General features: G+C 49.2%; 1 protein-coding gene across 1 annotated transcript; it reads right to left on the bottom strand.

Moving 5' to 3' along the window:
- Nucleotides 1–68: 68 nt before the first annotated feature.
- On the bottom strand, nucleotides 69–22,683 carry ITPKC (inositol-trisphosphate 3-kinase C). Its single transcript, XM_039361902.1, has 7 exons — nucleotides 22,415–22,683; nucleotides 2,922–3,021; nucleotides 2,606–2,819; nucleotides 2,253–2,457; nucleotides 1,760–1,861; nucleotides 1,353–1,424; nucleotides 69–1,071 (listed from the first exon to the last, which is right to left on the bottom strand). The coding sequence occupies exons 1-7, from the start codon at nucleotides 22,478–22,480 to the stop codon at nucleotides 838–840; spliced, it is 993 nt and encodes a 330-aa protein (XP_039217836.1). The 5' UTR covers nucleotides 22,481–22,683; the 3' UTR covers nucleotides 69–837.
- Between the last annotated feature and the right edge of the window lie 229 nt (nucleotides 22,684–22,912).

Genomic DNA, 22,912 nt, shown 5'->3' on the forward strand with positions numbered 1-22,912 from the left:
AGATTTTTCTTGGATTACTTCCCTAGGCTCACCTAAGCTGCTGGTTCACCTAGAGTACCAACCATAGATCGCTTGAACGTATTCATTTATTTAATCAAACATACAGGCCACCCCAGTCAGGATTGCCATTCTAGGTGTCCTTTAGATTGCTTAATAAAGGGGAACCAATAAAGAAGTGCCTTCCTAGCAATCCTCCTTTGTAGTCCAAGTCACCAGTGCAGAGACAGAACCTGTCTTAGGGCGGCTCAGCATTCAGGTTGGAAGGAAGGTTAAAAGGAACCTTTTCCATCATGTTTCTATACATGCTTACATTCAGCACGTGACCTGGAAGTTCTTCAGCCGAGCTCCTTTTTCAAGCACGGGAGGATGACCAGGAGGGCTCTGCACCATAAAACTCGATGCCTGAGCCACACAAAGATGTTTTGCAGAGACTTCTCGGTGCTGCTCACGTGGAGAACAGCAACTCCACCTGGGGTCCTTGCATCTAGCTGATTTGATTGATGGGTGCTTAAGAAGCACCCCCCCTTCTCTTAAGACATTTTGCCATTGGTACTCTTAAGTCTGCCCCTTCTGCTTGTTCAAAAACTAGCTTTGCTCCCTACAGGGCACTCCGTACGTGGGATTGCAGCTTCTAAGAAACACCTCAGGACTCCAACTCTGTCCTGGGGACCTCTGGCCTTCCGCACACCTATAAAGATTGACTGCTGGGCATTCAGAATGCTGCTGCCAGGTTTCTGGGGAGCTGCTGTCCAGCCCTAGACATTCCTGGGGTTTCTTAGCACCTCTGCCTGAGACTAAGAGTTGCTGGAACTAAGCTGCAGCACGTTGCTCCTCTGGTTATGTCGGGCTTGTGTCCAGGACGCTGTCTGGCTTCTCCAGCATGTTCTGCATGATTGTCATGAGGTTTTCCAAGCCCCACAAGTATCCATCCTCACGGTTGCCTTCCACCCAGGGCAGCCGATGGGTCAGGGTCTGTTTGTCGGGCAGCGGCACCGTCTTGCCAAAGTCAATCATCCAGACTCGGGCAAGCCCTGTTTTGTCATGCACGAAAAGGAGGGAACTGCCCACAACCTGGAAGCAGAGAAAGAGAAGACTCAGCAAGGGCCATGAAGGTGCCAGACAGATGCTCGTCTGGTTGGCAGGAAAATGCCAGGAAGTGTATTTCGCTTAGCCAAGTTGGTCCAAGGGGCATCTAAACAGGCTTTACTGAACCAGCCAACAGTATCAAGCTAGAAGGTGCCACTGCTTGTCAATGCTAATATATTGTGCCAACATAGCCAGAAAAGGCATCCAGATAATAGGGCAAGTCTACCCTTCTGGCAGGTTCTCCCCAAACAAACGTAAAAACATGCCTCATGTGCCTTGAAGAACTCCGACTGAGCCAGCGCTGCTCTCACCTCCCGCAGCTGGTCCAGGTAGCTGTTCTGTGGAGAAAGGAATGACCCTCGGGAGTGAAGCAGCACAAGCTGGGCTAGGGATCCTTCCCATTGAAGAGGCTTGGAGTATTGCCGGAGGCCCCTGGTTCAGCTGGGAGCTCCATATATCAGAGCAACAAAGCTGCTGCATCAAATTCAACTCCAGTGAGAGGCTCCCTTGCTGGGGCTGCTGGGCCATCAAAGCCACCACCGGAGCAATGGCAGAGGAATCCTGCAGCAGATCCCCAGAGCTGAAGGGCTGAGAAAATGGCAGGGGCCCTCCCACTGGGGCTGTCGGTGATGGGAATACCCCAAGCCCCACTGGGCAGAAGCTGGATCCTTACCAAAAGGTGTTTGTCCCTGTCCAGGAAATCCCAGAAGGCTTCCGCGACCTGCTTAGGTTGCCGGGTCTTCTTAAAGCTGGTGCTGCAGGTGCCACTGGCCCTCTGGGGGAGGGGGAGGAAGAGGAAGAGCCTGGTCAGTCTACCTCAATCGGAGAACAGGCTCCGCAAGAAGAGCAGGGTCTGCTTGGAGGTTTCCTCCCTCCTGTTTATGCTTCAGGGGAGCCACCCTGAGCCTCTTCTGAACACCTTTCCCAGAGTACAAGGCTTGGTTCTGGGATGGCTTCCCCCGAGTCTCTCCCCGAACAGAGCATCGGATGGCAGGGGACCGGCTCTAATGGACAAAAGGCAGCTAAGCTTGGGCAGGAGGAAAGCCCCCTCCCCAGCCCACACTGGGCTTCCCTGGCAGCAATGCAGAGAGCCAGCCAGGCGATGGAGCACTCTGCCTGCAGCTGGTTGCTTTCCTAAGGAGAAGGCCTCCCTCTGCCCTCCTTACCTTGATGCCCTCGATGCGGAACCCAAGCGTGCTGGTCGAGCTGAGCGACTCCCGCCATTGCATGTAGCGGGGCTTCAGCACGCCACGCTGGGCGTGTTCCTCTGGCGTGGGGGCGGAAGGGTCCAGTGCCATCATTTTGTCATACATGTCGTGGCGCAGACAGGGCTGCTGCCTGGCCTTCTCCAGCTCCTCCTCCAGGTATGTCCTGCGCAGGGCAGGGAGAAGGAAGCGCCTTGAAGGACTTTGTGGGGCAAACCTCCCTGCAAGAAGGCTGCCCGTCCCCCATCCCCACCCTCCTGCCAAGGGTGTTTGGCCAAGTCGAGTCCCCCGGTAGAGAGCAAAAGAAGCCTCACCGGGTGCCCATTTTGCAGTCCATGATGGAAGGGTTCTCGAAGCCGGCCAGCAGGTCTTCCATCTGGATGTAGGGCTCCCCATCGTGCTCCACCATCCCATAATATGCTGGGACATAGGGCTGCAACGCATCGCCTCCCAGGCACTCCAGGCACTGCTGCTCGTTGGAGCAGTGTCTCTTCAAGACGTGGCCCAAATCCCCAGCCTTGAAGTTGCCTGAAGAGGAGGAGGATGGAGAGGTTGGTGGGGGAAGGGCTCGGCAGGCCCCCCCGGAGGATGCCAGCCTAGCCTCCTCCTGGTGCGAGAATCGCTCTTTACCTGCGTGGCCGGCCAGCTGAACCCAGGAGTAGCACTTCCGGATGGAGACCACGCAGGGCGACCACTGCACCGTGCTCTTCAGCTTCTTCCAGGGCCAGTTCTGCAGAGGATGGGGGGAGGATGAGGGGGGGAGTCTGCACCAGATTCAGAGAAATCTGGGCCAGGACGGTGTTGATCCAAGGAGCGGAACTTTTTAAGAGACAGAGAGAGACAGAGAGCAAGCACTTCGCTCACATGTTAGAGCTGGATGGGGACAGGCTGACCCAGCAAAGGTGAGGCGGCTCCTTGCAAGCACGAGAACAGCCGGTCTGGCCCAGAACAGTCACGCTGGAGAGAAGCACCTGCTGTCACCCCCGAGTGGGTCTCCCAAAGAAAATGGCACAAAGTGTCAGGAGAGGCCAAGGCTGACTGGCACCTGAAGGGAAAATGGGCTGGAAAGGGTTGGAGCTCATTGGCTGATGAGCCCACCTCACAGGGTTGTCGTGGGACAAAACAATGGGAGGGGAAACCGCCATATTTGCTTCCTAAGATTCTCAAAGCACAAGCAGCATGTAGGGGGGGGGGGTAAATAACCACAACCCCGCTATTATTTTCTCCGCAGCAATGAGTTCCAATGTCCATAATACACGATTGTTACTGTATTGAATTGTCTCCGTCTAGTTTCTCTTGAGATAATTTCAGAAACTTACAATCAACAGCCAAACACTGAAGGCCCAGGAGCAGCCCCTCTCATAACCTGCAGGAACTGGAGCCACCCAAAGCACCCCCATTCCAGTTCTTCCCCCCTACTAGATACTCAGAGCAGCCCCCAAGTAAAACTAGGCCCAGCCGTGGGGAAGAGCCTGCTCGGAAGATCTTGGAGAAGATGGAGAATCGGCCAGATCTGAACAGAGGCCTCTGGGTGCCAGAGCAGCAGGAATTGGGGTGATGATGTCTTTTTCAAAATAAACCACAAAATATGTTGCTTCTGTTGTATCACAGGATGCAACCCCCCCCCCCCGATAGAGGAGGCTTTTTATCCACAATATCAGGACAGGGAGGGGGCCAGGCAGGGTCCGTCTCCTGGCCACGTCCCCAGTTGCACCCAACTGATGAAATCCGTTCCCTCAGCTGAAAGAGCCACCAGCTCCCAAACCATAACGGAGAGCTGAAATCAGCTGGTGCAGCAGCCCCACAGCATCCCGTCATGCAGAGCTCCTCGGGGCTTCTGGGCAGGGGCTGGGCAAGAAAAAGGGGGAGGGAGCATCCTGGGAACCGGCTCTGGCAGAAAGCCCAGCACCTCCCCAACAGGCTTGGCTGGTTAGCAGAGGACGGGTTGCAGGCAGTGGCAGCCATGGTGGCAATGGCATCTCTCTCTCTCTCTCTCTCTCTCTCTCTCTCTGAGCTGAGCATCCCCACCAGCCCCACCCCTTAAGAAGGCCAGGCCAGGCTTGTACTGACGGCCAGCTGCTCAGGAGCTCCAATTCCCGGAAGGAGAGAGAAGCCCATCAACAGAGAGGGGGACACCTGCTTCCCCCCCAGGCGAGGGAGTGTCCCTTGTCCCCAGCAGAAGCCTAGACGACAACTGCCGGAGAGGGTCTGTGCCTGGAAAGAGTGGGGAAGAGACTAGGGAGTCCTTGAGGGTCAGCCCCTTCCTTTCTTCTGCCCAGGACAGAAAGCATTTGCCCACCCCCACCTTCTCCTTTGCAGGAGGACCCTCGGAAGGAGGGGGACACTCACCTGAAAGGAGCCCCTGTCCACCTTCCTCATGACTTTCCCCAGGCCAGGAATGCCGGCTATCCAGCCAGAGGAGGTGGGCATCTACCCAGCCCTGGGGTGCACACTGCCAGGTGTTTATGCACTGCCCTCTGGCCACGCCCCCTGGCATGATGCGGATGGCACCCGTGGCCCCTCCCTTTTCCTGGAAGTGGGGAAAGGAAGGACAGAACGAGAAGACAGCAGGTTGCTCAGCAACCTGGGGATGTTGCAAGAAATTTTCCATGACAGGCGAAGTGGAGAACAAGAGAACCGTCATTGGTGACTGAGACGTCTCTGCCCTGGAGGCCCCTGACAGCACACAGGGTTCTGCTTAAGTCCAAGGAGAGTTATCTGGCCGGGCTCACAGAGAAACATGCCTCAGGTAATTCAGGCACACCTGTTGGCCCACCCGAGGGACCCCATGTTGTCCCTCACGCAGGAGGGCCAGATTGGAACTTGCAAGCTGGAATGAGTGAGGATCACAGCTCCATTTCTGGGTGCATCTGCAAGTTTCAGTCTCCAAGCAGGGGCAGAAATACGCAGCTTTGGGAACTCAGCTGAGGGAGATGGTCTCCACCCAACGCGTGCTGGACAAGCTTAACAGGAACGCGTGTGCACACATGCTTCAGAGCCAAGGGGTGGCACTTGGAAGGCATTGCCCTGGAGCCCACTCTGCCCCCTCTGCCCTCAGAGGAAAGCACATGCAGAACCACCACCACGCTTGGCGCTTCGACTCCTCCACTGAGCAAGCAACACAATGATCTCCACACAAACCAACTCGGCCACTTGGCCCCCCAGGACACACCACCCAGCGATTCAGGATGAGAAGTTCCATTCCTCTGGAATGATTCTTTTGTGCAATCAAAAGCTTTTTGTGCTGCTGACCAGGGACCAGGAGGAGGACCCTCAGGAGCATCCCCCCCCCCCGGTCCTTCTGTAGAGCAAGCACCATCCCTTCCTCGCCACTCTTGATTTTGATAGACAAAACTCCTCCAGAGACCCTCAGGAATCCAGCCTCATCCAGACTGAAGGTTGCAAAAGACACAGGCACACTTTGGACTTGATCCTGACTAGAGAAGTGTGAGGCTTTGCAGACTCTCGTGAACTAACCATTCTGTAGAACAGCAGGCTGAGCTGATAGGTGGGGTTAAATGTGCCACCAGTTTGAAGTCATTGCATTGCCACAAGGTCCAGCCCCCCATGAATTCTGTTGACCCTTACCTAGTGCCAATTCAGGTTTGATCATTAGTTGACTAGATTTTTGTATAATAGTAGAAGTAAACTTTTCTGGGTTTTGAACTCAGCAAATGCTCCTGGTTCATTTGCGCCTGACACGTTCTTCTTGAATGACAGCAGCATCTATGTTCCCCTCCCCAGGCTGGGGGGAGGGAATGGTGCCAAGGAGGTTTGTTCGCCCTGTGAGTGTTCAGTCGGCATCCAAATGCTTACAAAAGAGCCACAGGTGGGGAAATGACGACCATTGAACTACACTACCGTTCAAAGAAGTTTGAACTGAAGAAGCTTCTTGGATGGGAAGCAAAACATGTTCAAGCAAAAAAGAAAGTCCATCTGCCTTTTGAAAAAGCACCTTTGGGACAACCGTGACCGGGAGGACGGAGAGTCTCCCTAGCTGCCTTCAGAGCAACTTGTCTCACCTCCACTTCTTGGCCTCTGAAATCTCAGGGTCACTCACAGGACGATGCAAACTCTGCACCAGTGCTGCAGCCTGTCTGCATCTGAAGATCTTCTGGAGAAGTTTCCCCAAATACTCTTTTGCCCGAGGGTCGCTAACACCTGGAGGCTTCCCTCCTTCTGCCAAAACCCCTTTCCTCAAGAGGGTCATCAATTGCTGCCAAATCCTGGGAAAGCTTCCTTCGAAGCTAGGCACTAGAGGAAGTTCTATTTTTATACTTTTGTCATTTTCAGTGTGACTAATTCCATTATGTTTTTATTACAGTGAATTTACTTGTGTAAACACATTCATTAGTAGTTCTTTGAACACTGCCCCAACATCTTTCTATGAAGGGAAACGCAGAAATATCTTAAATAAACAGAAATAAGCCCTTAAAGTTCATGGGAAAATCCCATTGGAGGAAAATTCCACTTAGGGTTAGGGTTACGTCACAATGAACTCCTAGAGCAAAATAGACATCGCCAACAAACTCGGAGTGCTTGGGTATGGTTAGGAGGGCACTGACTTTTCTAGGCTGCAATATCTATGTTTCCTGGTAAAATACATGGGAAAATCCCACTGGAGGAAAATTCCAATTAGGGTTAGGGTTATGTCACCATGAACTCCTAGAGCAAAATAGACATCGCCAACAAACTCGGAGTGCTTGGGTATGGTTAGGAGAGCACTGACTATTCTAGGCTGCCCTTTCTATGTTTCCTGGTAAAATACATGGGAAAATCCCATTGGAGGCAAATTCCACTTAGGGTTAGGGTTACGTCACCATGAACTCCTAGAGCAAAATGGACATCGCCAACGAACTCAGAGTGCTTGGGTATGGTTAGGACGGCAGTGATTTTTCTAGGCTGCCCTATCTATGTTTCCTGGTAAAATAAATGGGAAAATCCATTTGGAGGAAAATTCCACTTAGGGTTAGGGTTACATCACCATTTCCTAGAGCAAAATGGACATTGCCAACAAACCGGAGTGCTTGGGTATGGTTAGGAGGGCCCTAGGCTGCCCTATCTATTTTCCTGGTAAAATACATGGGAAAATCCTTAGGGTTAGGGTTAAATTGGGGAATGGGATTACGGGTAAAATACATGGGAGGAAAATTCCACTTGAGAGAGTGGACATCGCCAGGGAGTGCTTGGGTATGGTTAGGAGGGCACTGACTTTTCTAGGCTGCCCTATCTATGTTTCCTGGTAAAATACATGGGAAAATCCCATTGGAGGAAAATTCCACTTAGGGTTAGGGTTACGTCACCATGAACTCCTAGAGCAAAATGGACATCGCCAACAAACTCGGAGTGCTTGGGTATGGTTAGGAGGGCACTGACTTTTCTAGGCTGCCCTATCTATGTTTCCTGGTAAAAAACATGGGAAAATCCCATTGGAGGAAAATTCCACTTAGGGTTTAGGGTTACGTCACCATGAACTCCTAGAGCAAAATGGACATCACCAACGAACTTGGAGTGCTTCAGTATGGTTAGGAGGGCACTGACTTTTCTAGGCTGCCTTATCTATGTTTCCTGGTAAAATACATGGGAAAATCCCATTGGAGGCAAATTCCACTTGGGTTAGGGTTACGTCACCATGAACTCCTAGAGCAAAATGGACATCGCCAACAACTCGGAGTGCTTGGGTATGGTTAGGAGGGCACTGAGCTTTTCTAGGCTGCCCTTTCTATGTTTCCTGTAAAAAAAGTGGGAAAATCCCATTGGAGGATCATTCCACTTAGAGTTAGGGTTACATCACCATGAACTCCTAGAGCAAAATGGACATCGCCAACAAACTAGGAGTGCTTCGGTATGGTTAGGAGAGCACTGACCTTTCTAGGCTGCCCTATTTTTCCTGGTAAAATACATGGGAAAATCCCATTGCAGGAAAATTCCAGTTAGGGTTAGGGTTACGTCACCATGAACTCCTAGAGCAAAATAGACATCGCCAACAAACTCAGAGTGCTTGGGTATGGTTAGGACGGCACTGATTTTTCTAGACTGCCCTATCTATGTTTCCTGGTAAAATAAATGGGAAAATCCAAGGAAAATTCCATGGGAAAATCCCTAGAGCAAAATGGACATTGCCAACAAACTCGGAAAATTGAGTTTTCCATCTTGTTTCCTGGTGAGGGATCCCATTGGAGGAAAATTCCACTTAGGATTAGGGTTACACCATGAACTTCTGGAGCAAAATGGACATCGCCAACAAACTCGGAGTGCTTGGGTATGGTCAGGAGGGCACTGACTTTTCTAGGCTGCCTTATGTATGTTTCCTGGTGAAAAACATGGGAAAATCCGATTGGAGGAAAATTCCACTTCGGGTTAGGGTTATGTCACCATGAACTCCTAGAGCAAAATGGATATCGCCAACAAACTCGCAGTGCTTGGGTATGGTTAAGAGGGCACTGATTTTTCTAGGCTGCCCTATCTATGTTTCCTGGTAAAGTACATGGGAAAATCCCATTGGAGGAAAATTCCACTTAGGGTTAGGGTTACGTCACTGTGAACTCCTAGAGCAAAATGGACATCGCCAACAAACTCGGAGTGCGTGGGTATGGTTAGGAGGGCACTGACCTTTCTAGGCTGCCCTTTCTATGTTTCCTGGTAAAATCCCATTGGAGGAAAATTCCACTTAGGGTTAGGGTTACGTCACCGTGAACTCCTAGAGCAAAATAGACATCGCCAACAAACTCAGAGTGCTTGGGTATGGTTAGGACGGCACTGATTTTTGTAGACTGCCCTATCTATGTTTCCTGGTAAAATAAATGGGAAAATCCATTTGGAGGAAAATTCCACTTAGGGTTAGGGTTACAATACCATGAACTCCTAGAGCAAAATGGACATTGCCAACAAACTCGGAGTGCTTGGGTATGGTTAGGAGGGCGCTGATTTTTCTAGGCTGCCCTATCTATGTTTCCTGGTAAAATACATGGGAAAATCTCATTGGAGTAAAATTCCACTTAGGGTTAGGATTACGTCACCATGAACTCCTAGAGCAAAATGGACATCTCCAACAACCCCGGAGTGCTTGGGTATGGTTAGGAGGGCCACTTAGGATTAGGGTTACGTCACCATGAACTTCAAAATGGACATCGCCAACAAACTCGGAGTGCTTGGGTATGGTCAGGAGGGCACTGACTTTTCTAGGCTGCCTTATGTATGTTTCCTGGTGAAAAACATGGGAAAATCCCATTGGAGGAAAATTCCACTTCGGGTTAGGGTTATGTCACCATGAACTCCTAGAGCAAAATGGATATCGCCAACAAACTCGCAGTGCTTGGGTATGGTTAAGAGGGCACTGATTTTTCTAGGCTGCCCTATCTATGTTTCCTGGTAAAGTACATGGGAAAATCCCATTGGAGGAAAATTCCACTTAGGGTTAGGGTTACGTCACTGTGAACTCCTAGAGCAAAATGGACATCGCCAACAAACTCGGAGTGCGTGGGTATGGTTAGGAGGGCACTGACCTTTCTAGGCTGCCCTATTCTATGTTTCCTGGTAAAATCCCATTGGAGGAAAATTCCACTTAGGGTTAGGGTTACGTCACCGTGAACTCCTAGAGCAAAATGGACATCGCCAACAAACTCAGAGTGCTTGGGTATGGTAGGGTTAGGGATTCATCACCATGAACTGCCCTATCTATGTTTCCTGGTAAAATAAATGGGAAAATCCATTTGGAGGAAAATTCCACTTAGGGTTAGGGTTACAATACCATGAACTCCTAGAGCAAAATGGACATTGCCAACAAACTCGGAGTGCTTGGGTATGGTTAGGAGGGCACTGATTTTTCTAGGCTGCCCTATCTATGTTTCCTGGTAAAATACATGGGAAAATCTCATTGGAGTAAAATTCCACTTAGGGTTAGGATTACGTCACCATGAACTCCTAGAGCAAAATGGACATCTCCAACAACCCCGGAGTGCTTGGGTATGGTTAGGAGGGCACTGACTTTTCTAGGCTGCCTTATCTATGTTTCCTGGTGAAAAACATGGGAAAATCCCATTGGAGGAAAATTCCACTTCGGGTTAGGGTTATGTCACCATGAACTCCTAGAGCAAAATGAATATCGCCAACAAACTCGGTGTGCTTGGGTATGGTTAAGAGGGCACTGATTTTTCTAGGCTGCCCTATCTATGTTTCCTGGTAAAATACATGGGAAAATCCATTTGGAGGAAAATTGCACTTAGGGTTAGGGTTACATCACCATGAACCCCTAGAACAAAATGGACATCACGAAGAAACTCGGAGTGCTTGGGTATGGTCACGAGGACACTTACTTTTCTAGGCTGCCTTATCTATGTTTCCTGGTAAAAAACATGGGAAAATCCCATTGGAGGAAAATTCCACTTAGGGTTAGTGTTATGTCACCATGAACTCCTAGAGCAAAATGGACATCGCCAACGAACTTGGAGTGCTTCGGTATGGTTAGGAGGGCACTGACTTTTCTAGGCTGCCCTATGTATGTTTCCTGGTAAAATACATGGGAAAATCCCATTGGAGGAAAATTCCACATAGGATTAGGGTTACGTCACCATGAACTCCTAGAGCAAAATGGACATCGCCAACAAACTCCGAGTGCTTGGGTATGGTTAGGAGGGCACTGACCTTTCTAGGCTGCCCTTTCTATGTTTCCTGGTAAAATCCCATTGGAGGAAAATTCCACTTAGGGTTAGGGTTACGTCACCGTGAACTCCTAGAGCAAAATAGACATCGCCAACAAACTCAGAGTGCTGGGGTATGGTTAGGACGGCACTGATTTTTGTAGACTGCCCTATCTATGTTTCCTGGTAAAATAAATGGGAAAATCCATTTGGAGGAAAATTCCACTTAGGGTTAGGGTTACAATACCATGAACTCCTAGAGCAAAATGGACATTGCCAACAAACTCGGAGTGCTTGGGTATGGTTATGAGGGCGCTGATTTTTCTAGGCTGCCCTATCTATGTTTCCTGGTAAAATACATGGGAAAATCTCATTGGAGTAAAATTCCACTTAGGGTTAGGATTACGTCACCATGAACTCCTAGAGCAAAATGGACATCTCCAACAACCCCGGAGTGCTTGGGTATGGTTAGGAGGGCACTGACTTTTCTAGGCTGCCTTATCTATGTTTCCTGGTGAAAAACATGGGAAAATCCCATTGGAGGAAAATTCCACTTCGGGTTAGGGTTATGTCACCATGAACTCCTAGAGCAAAATGAATATCGCCAACAAACTCGGTGTGCTTGGGTATGGTTAAGAGGGCACTGATTTTTCTAGGCTGCCCTATCTATGTTTCCTGGTAAAATACATGGGAAAATCCCATTGGAGGCAAATTCCACTTAGGGTTAGGGTTACGTCACCATGAACTCCTAGAGCAAAATGGACATCGCCAACAAACTCGGAGTGCTTGGGTATGGTCAGGAGGGCACTGACTTTTCTAGGCTGCCTTATCTATGTTTATGGTAAAAAACATGGGAAAATCCAATTGGAGGAAAATTCAACTTAGGGTTAGGTTACGTCACCATGAACTCCTAGAGCAAAATGGACATCACCAACGAACTTGGAGTGCTTCAGTATGGTTAGGAGGGCACTGACTTTTCTAGGCTGCCTTATCTATGTTTCCTGGTAAAATACATGGGAAAATCCCATTGGAGGCAATTCCACTTAGGGTTAGGGTTACGTCACCATGAACTCCTAGAGCAAAATGGACATCGCCAACAAACTCGGAGTGCTTGGGTATGGTTAGGAGGGCACTGACTTTTCTAGGCTGCCCTTTCTATGTTTCCTGGAAAAAAAGTGGGAAAATCCCATTGGAGGATCATTCCACTTAGAGTTAGGGTTACATCACCATGAACTCCTAGAGCAAAATGGACATCGCCAACAAACTAGGAGTGCTTCGGTATGGTTAGGAGAGCACTGACCTTTCTAGGCTGCCCTATTTTCCTGGTAAAATACATGGGAAAATCCCATTGCAGGAAAATTCCAGTTAGGGTTAGGGTTACGTCACCATGAACTCCTAGAGCAAAATAGACATCGCCAACAAACTCAGAGTGCTTGGGTATGGTTAGGACGGCACTGATTTTTCTAGACTGCCCTATCTATGTTTCCTGGTAAAATAAATGGGAAAATCCATTTGGAGGAAAATTCCACTTAGGGTTAGGGTTACATCACCATGAACTCCTAGAGCAAAATGGACATTGCCAACAAACTCGGAGTGCTTGGGTATGGTTAGGAGGGCATTGAGTTTTCTAGGCTGCCCTATCTATGTTTCCTGGTGAAAAACATGGGAAAATCCCATTGGAGGAAAATTCCACTTAGGATTAGGGTTACGTCACCATGAACTTCTGGAGCAAAATGGACATCGCCAACAAACTCGGAGTGCTTGGGTATGGTCAGGAGGGCACTGACTTTTCTAGGCTGCCTTATGTATGTTTCCTGGTGAAAAACATGGGAAAATCCGATTGGAGGAAAATTCCACTTCGGGTTAGGGTTATGTCACCATGAACTCCTAGAGCAAAATGGATATCGCCAACAAACTCGCAGTGCTTGGGTATGGTTAAGAGGGCACTGATTTTTCTAGGCTGCCCTATCTATGTTTCCTGGTAAAGTACATGGGAAAATCCCATTGGAGGAAAATTCCACTTAGGGTTAGGGTTACGTCACTGTGAACTCCTAGAGCAAAATGGACATCGCCAACAAACTCGGAGTGCGTGGGTATGGTTAGGAGGGCACTGACCTTTCTAGGCTGCCCTTTCTATGTTTCCTGGTAAAATCCCATTGGAGGAAAATTCCACTTAGGGTTAGGGTTACGTCACCGTGAACTCCTAGAGCAAAATAGACATCGCCAACAAACTCAGAGTGCTTGGGTATGGTTAGGACGGCACTGATTCTTGTAGACTGCCCTATCTATGTTTCCTGGTAAAATAAATGGGAAAATCCATTTGGAGGAAAATTCCACTTAGGGTTAGGGTTACAAAACCATGAACTCCTAGAGCAAAATGGACATAGCCAACAAACTCGGAGTGCTTGGGTATGTAGGAGGGCTGCTGACTTTTCTAGGCTGCCCTATGTATGTTTCCTGGTAAAATACATGGGAAAATCCCATTGGAGGAAAATTCCACTTAGGGTTAGGGTTACATCACCGTGAACTCCTAGAGCAAAATGGACATCGCCAACAAACTCGGAGTGCTTGGGTATGGTTAGGAGGGCACTGACTTTTCTAGGCTGCCTTATCTATGTTTCCTGGTGAAAAACATGGGAAAATCCCATTGGAGGAAAATTCCACTTCGGGTTAGGGTTATGTCACCATGAACTCCTAGAGCAAAATGAATATCGCCAACAAACTCGGTGTGCGTGGGTATGGTTAAGAGGGCACTGATTTTTCTAGGCCTGCCCTTATCTATGTTCATGGTAAAATACATGGAAAATCCATTCGGAGGGAAAATTGCACTTAGGGTTAGGGTTAACAGCACCATGACCCCATAGAACAAAATGTGCATCGAAGAAACTCGGAGTGCTAGGGTATGGTCACGAGGACACGTCATTTTCTAGGCTGCCTTATCTATGTTTCCTGGTAAAAAACATGGGAAAATCCCATTGGAGGAAAATTCCACTTAGGGTTAGTGTTTTATGTCACATGAACTACTTAGAGCCAAATGGGACATCGCCAACGAAAATTGGAGTGCTTCGGTATGGTTAGGAGGGGCACTGACTTTTCTGGTGCCCTATGTATGTTTCCTGGTAAAATACATGGGAAAATCCCCTGGAGGAAAATTACACATAGGATAGGGTTACGTACCAGAACTACTCTTTGCCCCAAAATGGACATCGCCAACAAACTCCGAGTGCTTGGGTATGGTTAGGAGGGCACTGACCTTTCTAGGCTGCCCTTTCTATGTTTCCTGGTAAAATCCCATTGGAGGAAAATTCCACTTAGGGTTAGGGTTACGTCACCGTGAACTCCTAGAGCAAAATAGACATCGCCAACACACTCAGAGTGCTTGGGTATGGTTAGGACGGCACTGATTTTTGTAGACTGCCCTATCTATGTTTCCTGGTAAAATAAATGGGAAAATCCATTTGGAGGAAAATTCCACTTAGGGTTAGGGTTACAATACCATGAACTCCTAGAGCAAAATGGACATTGCCAACAAACTCGGAGTGCTTGGGTCTGGTTAGGAGGGCGCGATTTTTCTAGGCTGCCCTATCTATGTTTCCCACCATGGTAAAATAAGGGAAAATTCCATGGAGGAAAATTTACCACTAGGGTTAGGGTATGTCACATGAACTCTAGAGCAAAATGAATATCGCAACAACTCGGCGTGCTTGGGTATGGTTTAGAGGGCATGATTTTTCTAGGCTGCCCTATCTAGTGTTTCCTGGTAAAATACATGGGAAAACCTTTGGAGGAAAATTGCACTGAGGGTTAGGGTTACATCACCATGAACCCCTAGAACAAAATGGACATCACGAAGAAACTCGGAGTGCTTGGGTATGGTCACGAGGACACTTACTTTTCTAGGCTGCCTTATCTATGTTTCCTGGTAAAAAACATGGGAAAATCCCATTGGAGGAAAATTCCACTTAGGGTTAGGGTTAGGTCACCATGAACTCATACAGCAAAATGGACATCGCAAACAAATTTGGAGTGCTCGGGTATGGTTAGGAGGGCACTGACTTTTCTAGCCTGCCGTATGTATGTTTCCTGTGAAAAAACATGGGAAAATCTCGAGGGAGGAAAATTCCACTTCGGGTTAGGGTTATGTCACCAGGAACTCCTAGAGCAAAATGGATATCGCAAACAAAACTCGCAGTGCTTGGGTATGGTTAAGAGGGCACTGATTTTCTAGGCTGCCCTATCTCTGTTTCTGGTAAAATACATGGGAAAATCCATTTGGAGGAAAAAATTGCACTTAGGTTAGGGTTACATCACCATGAACCCCTAGAACAAATGGACATACGAAGAAACTCGGAGTGCTTGGGTATGGTCACGAGGACATTACTTTTCTAGGCTGCATTATCTATGTTTCCTGGTAAAAAACATGGGAAAATCCCATTGGAGGAAAATTCCACTTAGGGTTAGCGTTATGTCACCATGAATCTAGAGCAAAAGGGGACATCGCCAACGAACTCAGAGTTCTTGGGTATGGTTAGGAGAGCACTGACCTTTCTAGGCTGCCTTATCTATGTTTCCTGGAAAAATACATGGGACAATCCCATTGGAGGAAAATTCCACTTAGGGTTAGGGTTACGTCACCTTGAAATCCTAGAGCAAAATGGACATCGCCAACAAACTCGGAGTGCGTGGGTATGGTTAGGAGGGCACTGACCTTTCTAGGCTGCCCTTTCTATGTTTCCTGGTAAAATCCCATTGGAGGAAAATTCCACTTAGGGTTAGGGTTACGTCACCGTGAACTCCTAGAGCAAAATAGACATCGCCAACAAACTCAGAGTGCTTGGGTATGGTTAGGACGGCACTGATTTTTGTAGACTGCCCTATCTATGTTTCCTGGTAAAATAAATGGGAAAATCCCATTGGAGGAAAATTCCACTTAGGGTTAGTGTTACAATACCATGAACTCCTAGAGCAAAATGGACATTGCCAACAAACTCGGAGTGCTTGGGTATGGTTAGGAGGGCATTGAGTTTTCTAGGCTGCCCTATCTATGTTTCCTGGTGAAAAACATGGGAAAATCCCATTGGAGGAAAATTCCACTTAGGATTAGGGTTACGTCACCATGAACTTCTGGAGCAAAATGGACATCGCCAACAAACTCGGAGTGCTTGGGTATGGTCAGGAGGGCACTGACTTTTCTAGGCTGCCTTATGTATGTTTCCTGGTGAAAAACATGGGAAAATCCGATTGGAGGAAAATTCCACTTCGGGTTAGGGTTATGTCACCATGAACTCCTAGAGCAAAATGGATATCGCCAACAAACTCGCAGTGCTTGGGTATGGTTAAGAGGGCACTGATTTTTCTAGGCTGCCCTATCTATGTTTCCTGGTAAAGTACATGGGAAAATCCCATTGGAGGAAAATTCCACTTAGGGTTAGGGTTACGTCACTGTGAACTCCTAGAGCAAAATGGACATCGCCAACAAACTCGGAGTGCGTGGGTATGGTTAGGAGGGCACTGACCTTTCTAGGCTGCCCTTTCTATGTTTCCTGGTAAAATCCCATTGGAGGAAAATTCCACTTAGGGTTAGGGTTACGTCACCGTGAACTCCTAGAGCAAAATAGACATCGCCAACAAACTCAGAGTGCTTGGGTATGGTTAGGACGGCACTGATTTTTGTAGACTGCCCTATCTATGTTTCCTGGTAAAATAAATGGGAAAATCCATTTGGAGGAAAATTCCACTTAGGGTTAGGGTTACAATACCATGAACTCCTAGAGCAAAATGGACATTAGAGCAAAATGGACATTGCCAACAAACTCGGAGTGCTTGGGTATGGTTAGGAGGGCGCTGATTTTTCTAGGCTGCCCTATCTATGTTTCCTGGTAAAATACATGGGAAAATCTCATTGGAGTAAAATTCCACTTAGGGTTAGGATTACGTCACCATGAACTCCTAGAGCAAAATGGACATCTCCAACAACCCCGGAGTGCTTGGGTATGGTTAGGAGGGCACTGACTTTTCTAGGCTGCCTTATCTATGTTTCCTGGTGAAAAACATGGGAAAATCCCATTGGAGGAAAATTCCACTTCGGGTTAGGGTTATGTCACCATGAACTCCTAGAGCAAAATGAATATCGCCAACAAACTCGGTGTGCTTGGGTATGGTTAAGAGGGCACTGATTTTTCTAGGCTGCCCTATCTATGTTTCCTGGTAAAATACATGGGAAAATCCAGTTGGAGGAAAATTGCACTTAGGGTTAGGGTTACATCACCATGAACCCCTAGAACAAAATGGACATCACGAAGAAACTCGGAGTGCTTGGGTATGGTCACGAAGACACTTACTTTTCTAGGCTGCCTTATCTATGTTTCCTGGTAAAAAACATGGGAAAATCCCATTGGAGGAAAATTCCACTTAGGGTTAGTGTTATGTCACCATGAACTCCTAGAGCAAAATGGACATCGCCAACGAACTTGGAGTGCTTCGGTATGGTTAGGAGGGCACTGACTTTTCTAGGCTGCCCTATGTTTGTTTCCTGGTAAAATACATGGGAAAATCCCATTGGAGGAAAATTCCACTTAGGATTAGGGTTACGTCACCATGAACTCCTAGAGCAAAATGGACATCGCCAACAAACTCGGAGTGCTTGGGTATGGTTAGGAGGGCACTGACCTTTCTAGGCTGCCCTTTCTATGTTTCCTGGTAAAATACATGGGAAAATCCCATTGGAGGAAAATTCCACTTAGGGTTAGGGTTACGTCACCGTGAACTCCTAGAGCAAAATAGACATCGCCAACAAACTCAGAGTGCTTGGGTATGGTTAGGACGGCACTGATTTTCTAGACTGCCCTATCTATGTTTCCTGGTAAAATAAATGGGAAAATCCATTTGGAGGAAAATTCCACTTAGGGTTAGGGTTACAATACCATGAACTCCTAGAGCAAAATGGACATTGCCAACAAACTCGGAGTGCTTGGGTATGGTTAGGAGGGCCCTGATTTTTCTAGGCTGCCCTATCTATGTTTCCTGGTAAAATACATGGGAAAATCCCATTGGAGGAAAATTCCACTTCGGGTTAGGGTTATGTCACCATGAACTCCTAGAGCAAAATGAATATCGCCAACAAACTCGGTGTGCTTGGGTATGGTTAAGAGGGCACTGATTTTTCTAGGCTGCCCTATCTATGTTTCCTGGTAAAATACATGGGAAAATCCATTTGGAGGAAAATTGCACTTAGGGTTAGGGTTACATCACCATGAACCCCTAGAACAAAATGGACATCACGAAGAAACTCGGAGTGCTTGGGTATGGTCACGAGGACACTTACTTTTCTAGGCTGCCTTATCTATGTTTCCTGGTAAAAACATGGGAAAATCCCATTGGAGGAAAATTCCACTTAGGGTTAGGTTATGTCACCATGAACTCCTAGAGCAAAATGGACATCGCCAACGAACTTGGAGTGCTTCGGTATGGTTAGGAGGGCACTGACTTTTCTAGGCTGCCCTATGTATGTTTCCTGGTAAAATACATGGGAAAATCCCATTGGAGGAAAATTCCACTTAGGATTAGGGTTACGTCACCATGAACTCCTAGAGCAAAATGGACATCGCCAACAACCTCGGAGTGCTTGGGTATGGTCAGGAGGGCACTGACTTTTCTAGGCTGCCTTATCTATGTTTCCTGGTGAAAAACATGGGAAAATCCCATTGGAGGAAAATTCCACTTCGGGTTAGGGTTATGTCACCATGAACTCCTAGAGCAAAATGGACATCACGAAGAAACTCGGAGTGCTTGGGTATGGTCACGAGGACACTTACTTTTCTAGGCTGCCTTATCTATGTTTCCTGGTAAAAAACATGGGAAAATCCCATTGGAGGAAAATTCCACTTAGGGTTAGTGTTATGTCACCATGAACTCCTAGAGCAAAATGGACATCGCCAACGAACTTGGAGTGCTTCGGTATGGTTAGGAGGGCACTGACTTTTCTAGGCTGCCCTATGTATGTTTCCTGGTAAAATACATGGGAAAATCTCATTGGAGGAAAATTCCACTTAGGGTTAGGGATACGTCAACATGAACTCCTAGAGCAAAATGGACATTCCCAACGAACTCGGAGTGCTTGGGTATGGTTAGGAGGGCATTGAGTTTTCTAGGCTGCCCTATGTATGTTTCCTGGTAAAGTACATGGGAAAATCCCATTGGAGGAAAATTCCACTTAGGGTTAGGGTTACGTCACTGTGAACTCCTAGAGCAAAATGGACATCGCCAACAAACTCGGAGTGCTTGGGTTTGGTTAGGAGGGCAGTGAGCTTTCTAGGCTGCCCTTTCTATGTTTCCTGGTAAAATCCCATTGGAGGAAAATTCCACTTAGGGTTAGGGTTACATCACCATGAACTCCTAGAGCAAAATACACATCGCCAACAAACTCAGAGTGCTTGGGTATGGTTAGGACGGCACTGATTTTTCCAGACTGCCCTATCTATGTTTCCTGGTAAAATAAATGGGAAAATCCCATTGGAGGAAAATTACACTTAGGGTTAGGTTACGTCACCATGAACTCCTAGAGCAAAATGGACATCGCCAACAAACTCGGAGTGCTTGGGTATGGTTAGGAGGGCACTGACTTTTCTAGGCTGCCCTTTCTATAAAATACATGGGAAAATCCCATTGGAGGAACATTCCACTTAGAGTTAGGGTTACATCACCATGAACTCCTAGAGCAAAATGGACATCGCCAACAAACTAGGAGTGCTTGGGTATGGTTAGGAGAGCACTGACCTTTCTAGGCTGCCCTATCTATTTTTCCTGGTAAAATACATGGGAAAATCCCATTGCAGGAAAATTCCAGTTAGGGTTACGTCACCATGAACTCCTAGAATAAAATGGACATCGCCAACAAACTCGGAGTGCTTGGGTATGGTTAGGAGGGCACTGACTTTTCTAGGCTGCCCTTTCTATAAAATACATGGGAAAATCTCATTGGAGGAAAATTCCACTTAGGGTTAGGGTTACGTCACCGTGAACTCCTAGAGCAAAATGGACATCGCCAACAAACTCGGAGTGCTTGGGTATGGTTAGGAGGGCACTTACCACCTTCTGCTTCCCATCCCTTGCAAGAGCCTGGATGGGCACATGCCCCAGAAGGCAGCGGGAACTCAGCGGCCAGTTCAGCCCTCCAGCTGGGCATGAGTCAGCCACGCTCAGCTCTACAGACCGGCCAGAAGCAGCTGAATCAGCCCAGGATGATTCATTCCGCTGGAAATGAAGTCATTGCCCCTGCAGCAACTGAAGCAGCTCATCAAAAGAGGCCAGACCTGTGCCTCACAGATAGAAAAAAGTGCTCTGTGTGTTTCAGAATATTCCAGAAAACAAATGACGTCAGAGAGTGGTGACTGGAGTAGTTTTTCTCTGAGTCAAGAGAGTTCCAGCACTCTGTGGGTGTTTACTTGAAATAGAACTTTTACTAGACTTTGTCCCTTCTCACTCTTAATCTTCTCCTCTCAAGATAGACAAAGTGTCCTGGGCCTGCATGCACACCCTTCCCCATGCTTGCCATTCACGTGACAGAAGGAGCAGCCCCACTCTTGGGACAGGAGAGCCAAAACCCTGTCCACCTGTCTGGGAATTCTGAAAGTCCCCAAAGTCAGCCCCCCCCCACTTGGGGACGAGGATTGAAGAAGCATCTGATCCGCAAGCATTTGATCCCCTCGATCCCCGCAAGCATTTGATCCTTTCCTGGGAGGATCGGAGGGGCCAGGAGGAGACAGGCCCCCTATAATCACCCCAAAGAAGAGGCAGGAGGCAAGCACATTTCCCTCTCCTGCCGAAACCAACTGATCACTCATGGAAACCAGGTTTTTAAAAAGCAAGAAAATGTGGCTGAATTGATGAGAAATCGCAGAAGATACAGGATTCAGAACAAGCAACCATTGTTGATTAAGTTCCTCATCTCTTGTAAAGCTGGAAATACTTTGCACATCTGGCACTGAGTCAATGGCGTCAGCTGGTGCTCCCTGGGTAGGAGTATGCGGGGGTGGGGTGCACAAGAGGGGCTGTGAAACAAGGGAAAGGCTACCCTTGACTTGTGGCTTGTGACTGGCAGATGTGAGATTTCATTCTTCCTGCCTGTGCAGCACTTGGATCTGGTCGATCTTTGACCCCTCCAGATGGAAGAGCAGGTCCATCAAGATAGCACCTCCATAAAGGAAATTTCCTTCTCCTGTGTCAGCAGGAAGAATTCTCCGGTTGGTGGCTCCACTTGCTCTGCCTGACCTTGAAAAGGAAGCAGGATCAGACCACCAGGACACCCTCAGGTTGGGGCTGGGCAGGAAGCGTCCCAGGGAGAGCAGAGGCAACTTAGTTCCATGCTGCTGCAGCTACCAAAGAAACTCCGTGCAGAGGCCCAAGGGATCCAGAATCCAGTGAGGCGCTCTCGCTGTAAAATGGAGCCCGACAGGTTGCCCTCACTAGCAGAATCATTGGTGCCTTTGTTGCTGTTTCGGTGGCCACAATATTGGGCACATGTGACACCACCGCCCTGCAAGCGGCATTGGCTCCCATTGTGTGTTCAGCTCAAGGTGCTGGCGGTCTCTTTTAAAGTCCCTGCGTGGCTTGCGGTCAGCCTCTTTACTCCCCAGCCGTTTCTCCCATTTGATCCAGCAGGAGAGGCCTCTTGCGGCTACCAGAATATCGGCCACCAAGATTCCCTTGCCAGCCTCTGAAAGGCCCTGGAGACCTGGTTCTTGCCCAGGCTGGGGCCAAAGTGTGCAAAGAAGCCCAGGCCCTGGCTACCTGGAAGGCCTTTTATGGATCTTCAGTTGCTGTGGGCTTTTTGCTCTTAAAGGTATTTTAGTAACTATATTTTATTTTACATTTGTACTGTGCCCATGTATGTGATCTGGGCAACCATATAAGAGGAAGAAATCAATAATAAACCACAAATCACAGCTCGGCTCAATCGTTACCCACCACTCAAGACGCCCACGGGAGAACCGCTCCCCTTGAGGTAGCCCGGACTCAACCAGAGGCTTCCGAGGTTGCTTGCTGGGAAAACGAGCCGCCGCCGCTGCCTGCATTACGTGCAGAGCCGTCCTATCGCCGACCCAAAGCCGCTGAGCCCTCAATGCCCGCAAGGGGACCCGTCGGCCGGCCCTCCACCCACCGCCTCCCGGGCTCCGGCAAATGGTCGGGCAGCTCGGCGTCCGTGGCCGGAGCTTCTCTCTGGCCACGGCAGGCCGCGCAGACGTGCTGAGGCGCTCCGGCCGCTCCGGCAGGGAGGGCTCGGGCTGCGGTAGCCACTCCTTCCCGGGAACCTCGCAGGGTCGCCCCCACCGCGCCGCCTTTTTCCGGGGGCAGCCCCCCTCCGCTCGCCCCCCTCCGCGGTCCCGGCAGCGCAAGCGGGCCATGCCGGCTCAAGACCCGCGCCGCAGGGGAGCGGCCCCGGCACCGGCCCAGCCCCGCCGGCCGCCCGCCCGCCCACCGCCTCACCTGCGAGTCCCCGCGCTCGTCCCCGCCTGAGGGCGCTTCTCCCGCGCCGGCGGCCTCCAAACGCATCGCCCTCCCGCACCGGCTGCCGGCGAGGGGCCGCCGCTGGGGCGCCTGGGCGTCGGCCGGCCGGAGGAGGCGCGTCCGGCGGCCGCGTGGGGAGGGCTGGCCTCCGAGGCGATCCCCGTCCCTCTCCCGGCGAGCGGCGAAGCGGAGCCAGGCGAGGAGAGCGACACCCGCGGAAGGGGGGGCCCGGCCACTGCCAGCTCGGGGCGGGGCGGAGCTGCTGTTCGGGAAGGGCCGGGAGGGCGGCGAACCGCCAGATGCCCGGAATCAGCTGCGGAGCCCGTCCAGCCTCCTGCCTTGGCCGGCCGAAGCAGCCTTCCCACTCGCCCGGGCCTTGGCCCAGCATGAACCGGCCTGGAAGCCCCAGACACCCGGAACCGCCGGGAGAAAACGTCCATTTCATCCTGTGTGATGGGCTCACACACTAGACTCCCT

Source organism: Crotalus tigris, unplaced genomic scaffold (assembly GCF_016545835.1).
Source record: "Crotalus tigris isolate CLP2741 ecotype Arizona unplaced genomic scaffold, ASM1654583v1 scf7180000019364.2947544272:3078424, whole genome shotgun sequence".
Taxonomy (NCBI): Eukaryota; Metazoa; Chordata; class Lepidosauria; order Squamata; family Viperidae; genus Crotalus; species Crotalus tigris.